Raw genomic sequence first — 4064 nt, 5'->3', positions numbered from 1 at the left:
AAAAAAAAAGCAATAAAATCTTGCATTTTTTCACCACAAATTGCAAACTAAAAGGAAGCAAGATAACCAAAATTTTATGTAATCTGACAAATTATGAATGGTCTGTATCATGGCAGCTCTACTAGTCTGCTTGTCTTGCATGTAGGCTTGCTTGATTTTATATAATTTGACAAATTATGAATGCCTGTATCATGACAGCTCTACTGGTTTCTTTCTCTTGCATTAGGCTTGCTTGATTAAAATCTATCTACCTCACTATAGATACATAGATAATCCCTTGCGCCGGCATAGTAGTCTGACAAGGTCATTGAAGTCTTCTAGATAAAAAAAATAGCCCAAAGCTCCCGCCAATGGACAATTCCGGGGAAAGGTCTATTGTACACAGTCTTACTCTACTTTGAAAGAGGTTTCCGAGACTCGAATCCGTAACATATAAGTCACATGGTAGTAATTTTACTGTTGCATCAAGGAATTGAAGTCTTCTAACGCCTAAATTATATATCCATGAATGTTTAATTATGAGCATGATCTACCTTTCAAACACACAACAAACTCAATCTAAACGATACTATGCAATTCATAAAAGCTTCCAGCGAATAACCTAGAAGCAGACTCATACCTAATTATCCTAATGCAAAAAGTAATAATAATTGTCAAGCCATATTCATCAAAATGTCATTCAAACAGTTGAAATAAAAGATAAAACTCCCGTAGATATCCAATGTAACAATGTCATTTTGCTTGAAGCAAATACCGTTAAGATTTAACGGACATAAATAAGGTAATATAACCAGCAAGACAACACTAAGACAACAAAGCAGTTACCATATAGAGGATTAAGTTATGACAACATCTAAAACCATGATGGAATTACCTAAGTTGCCAACTTTTGCTACAGATATTCAAGAATCAAACATGAGGATAACATGCCTGTAACCAGGTAGTTCATCGTCAGCACCTCCAAGCTGACACTGAGATAAGCTCCTTGCGCTGCCAGTAGAGGTAAATTGTAGACTGTCGCTTCTCCACATGGAACCCTCTCACCTGCACTCTCTTCAAAAGGCAATCAGCCTGTGTCTCCAAGAAATTGCTGAGTTGAATAGGGATAAAACCTGAGGTGGTAAAGAGTGTCCTCCAGGGAAGTATTTTATCATTAGAATGGTATCGTCCAAGAACAGAACTTTTTATCCTTGGCTGTAACAGGAATTTTTCAATCTTAGCAGTCATATCTTGGTTAGTTCCAGATGCATCAATGGAATCCATAAGAACCATAGAGGATTGAAAAGCATGCAGGAAATGCTGCAAGAATGGCAAGTCACTACGATCGCAACCTTGGTCAACTGAGATGACAATCTTCGGGGAGAGCTGCTTGACAAGGCAGAGAATGGACGGGAAGGAAAATTTCCCATAGCCAACTATAGGAAGGTTTACAGCAATGGCTTCACCTCCAATGCAATGGAACTCCAAGGGATCAAATGATTCAAGGCTATGGAAGTAAAACTCAAAGGGAATGTCAAGGTCATTCGCAAAAAGGGAGAGGCTATCGCGTACGAGCTGAAGCTCCAGGTTGTTCTGTAAGTAATCAGACACAAGGACTGAAATTTTTAGCATCTGCACTGGATTTGAAGAGCATCGTCGCTGTGCTAGCTCCTGCATGAAGGAAGACCATTGCCCACCAACGCCAATGTCAAAGTCCACGATATGGATCCGATCAAAGCTCCTGAGCTCTTCCAAAAGGGCCTGAATGCAGGTAAAGTTAGAGAATTGGATGATGGGAGAGACCTCAGAGAATGCTTTGTATGCACCAAGCTTGTGCACAATGTCAAATTGCATCGACATGGGAGTTGAGAATGGACCCGGTTGATGGTGGGAGGTTGAATTGGAAGAGGCAACAGGACTAGGCCCGTGACACAGTATATGTTGCAATGCCTCCTTGAAATAAAAGGTAGAGCGGATTAGGGGCTTCCCCAGTGGGGAGGGGAGCTGGTGATTGAGCCGCGCCAATATCCCGTGTGCGCCATCGAAGTTCTTAGCCTCGACCATCTTAGCAGCTTCGATAAGCTGGTCGACCAATGCCTGTAGTAGCTGCTGCTGCTGCACGGCTACAGGCGTGGCCATATCCTCACCGAAATCTGATAACTTGGGCTTCACTAACCTTTGCTGGAGCTGAGGCAGTGGAAATCCCAGATTTTGCAGATGCTGCTGGTACGATTGCCGCCGAGGAAAGAGTTCCGAGCTTCCACCGGATTCAAGAAAAGGGAGTTTCGTTATATATTCGTCCTCCATCGGTAGGTGGCACTTCGGTTGCGTAGGGGAGATGAGGTGCGGCACGGGATGCTCTGCCTGGCCTACACTGAGAAAGATGGGCGGATTTGGGTTGGCTGGTTGCTGGTTTAAGATAACGCCGGTGCCAAACAACTGCAGCTTCTCGTCCACAGTGTCAGGTAAGTAAATGCCCGGTGGAAAGGAGAGTGACTGCATGAAGTTGTTATCCAGCGGCGGCATAGACTGTGAGATATGCTGACTACCGGCCTGGTGGATCATGGGGATCCCCTTGATTCCAGAGCCGACGGAGGGCAGCGAAACACAGCTATTATTGTTCATGAACGGAAGGCCACCGCCAACAGTGTTGTGAAGTACAGAGATACCCTTAGAGACTGCTATTGACTCCTCGTCTTCCACCCTGCAATTGCTCGGGTCAAGAATCCCCAAACCCATGCCGCCATTGTTTCCACCGAAATCCGACGGACCCTGAGGGAGGATCTGTTGTTGCCTCAAACGGGCTGAGGCAGGGTCGTCAACGTCGCCCATGATCCACCCGAGAAACGTCTGCTCACGGACGGGGGAGACCGCAGAATTCTCGGACAGCATCGTCTCCCAGTCGACGACTCCAAGACCGCATTTTGCACCATTTGTATCGAAGCCCACGTCGAGACCGGCAGGTATGGGCTGCAGCTCGGCCGCCCATTCTTCCTTCCAGCCCGCACCGCCGCCCACTTCGCCGGCAGTGTCGGAGATGACCGACTTCTTGGCCGAACTATCAGAGACCGCCGCCACTCCGGCGGTGTCAGATGAGCCGGAGCCGCCCAGGGAAGAAGACAGTGTAGCTGTGGAGACAGGAGGGCTAGGGCTCCTATGATCAAGCACCGATCTCGGCTCCAAAACTTCGTGGATCCCAAACTTGGGCCTCTTGGCCACCCAAAGAAATGCTTGGCTCCCCTCTAAATCTCCCTCCAGTGCTCCATGAAAAGGAAAACCCCTCATCTAAGACAACTTCATGCAAGAAACCAGATCTACCTCTCCTCTCCGATCTCAATTCGCAGAGAAGAAGAAAACAATCAGAGAGCAGAAACAGAAAACTTTTTATACTCGAAGAAAGCTACTCCCTCCGTCTCATGCGAGCCAAGGGAACTCTCTCCTGCTCTCCTCGTTCCTCATCATCCATTAATCCATTCCTTCCCTCTCTCTTCGTCCATCTCTTGCTCCTGCTCTCTCCTTTCCCTCTTCGTCCATGGATGCGTGCAACATAAAAAAGTAATAAAGCGCCTCCCCTTCTAAATTATCACTCTTCATTTTTCTCTCTCCTCTCGCACCACTGATTATTTAATACATTTTTTTCTTCAATAATAATAAAGTATTTATGGATCTATAATTTGGGGAAATGACCAAAAGGGCCTCAAGAGGCCCTGGCTGCCCCGTCTGTTACCTGACAGCGTTCGTTTCCGTGACCGTGTGGGGTAGACTAGTGGGACCCGCAGTTTCCCTGGGTGATCGATAAGAGGGTGAGGAAGGAGGTTGGCGGCAGCGGTACTGATATATAACGAGATGCATGTCTTCCCGTCTAAGCCATCGGGGCACGGATGCCATTTCGCTTGTGCTGCCTTGTGCATTAGATCAGGAGGAGTAGATCCGCTGCACGCTACGGACAGCGAGCAGACTTACGAATCACACTTGGCGGTCTCTAATTGGATTTCCCGATTACGCGTGGTACGCTGTTCGTCATTCGAAGGCGCGCTGCTGGAGCACGGAGAAAGAGGCCGGTCGATTTGTAGGCCCATGAGTGA

The 4064-nt window shown here is 46.9% G+C and overlaps 1 protein-coding gene across 1 annotated transcript; it reads right to left on the bottom strand.

Moving 5' to 3' along the window:
• Positions 1 to 687: 687 nt before the first annotated feature.
• Positions 688 to 3578, bottom strand: LOC121975153 (GRAS family protein RAM1-like). The gene has a single exon (XM_042526601.1). It carries the CDS (start codon positions 3262 to 3264, stop codon positions 952 to 954), a length of 2313 nt encoding a protein of 770 aa, XP_042382535.1. The 5' UTR covers positions 3265 to 3578; the 3' UTR covers positions 688 to 951.
• Positions 3579 to 4064: the final 486 nt, after the last annotated feature.

The sequence above is a fragment of the Zingiber officinale genome, chromosome 4B (genome assembly GCF_018446385.1).
Source record: "Zingiber officinale cultivar Zhangliang chromosome 4B, Zo_v1.1, whole genome shotgun sequence".
NCBI lineage: Eukaryota > Viridiplantae > Streptophyta > Magnoliopsida > Zingiberales > Zingiberaceae > Zingiber > Zingiber officinale.
The sequence above is the reverse complement of the archived record's forward strand: the minus strand, read 5'-3'. Positions and strand labels throughout refer to the sequence as shown.

Bases quoted from the DNA above. Each gene is read 5' to 3' on its own strand.
- LOC121975153 (XM_042526601.1), bottom strand. From the start codon at position 3,264: ATGAGGGGTTTTCCTTTTCATGGAGCACTGGAGGGAGATTTAGAGGGG.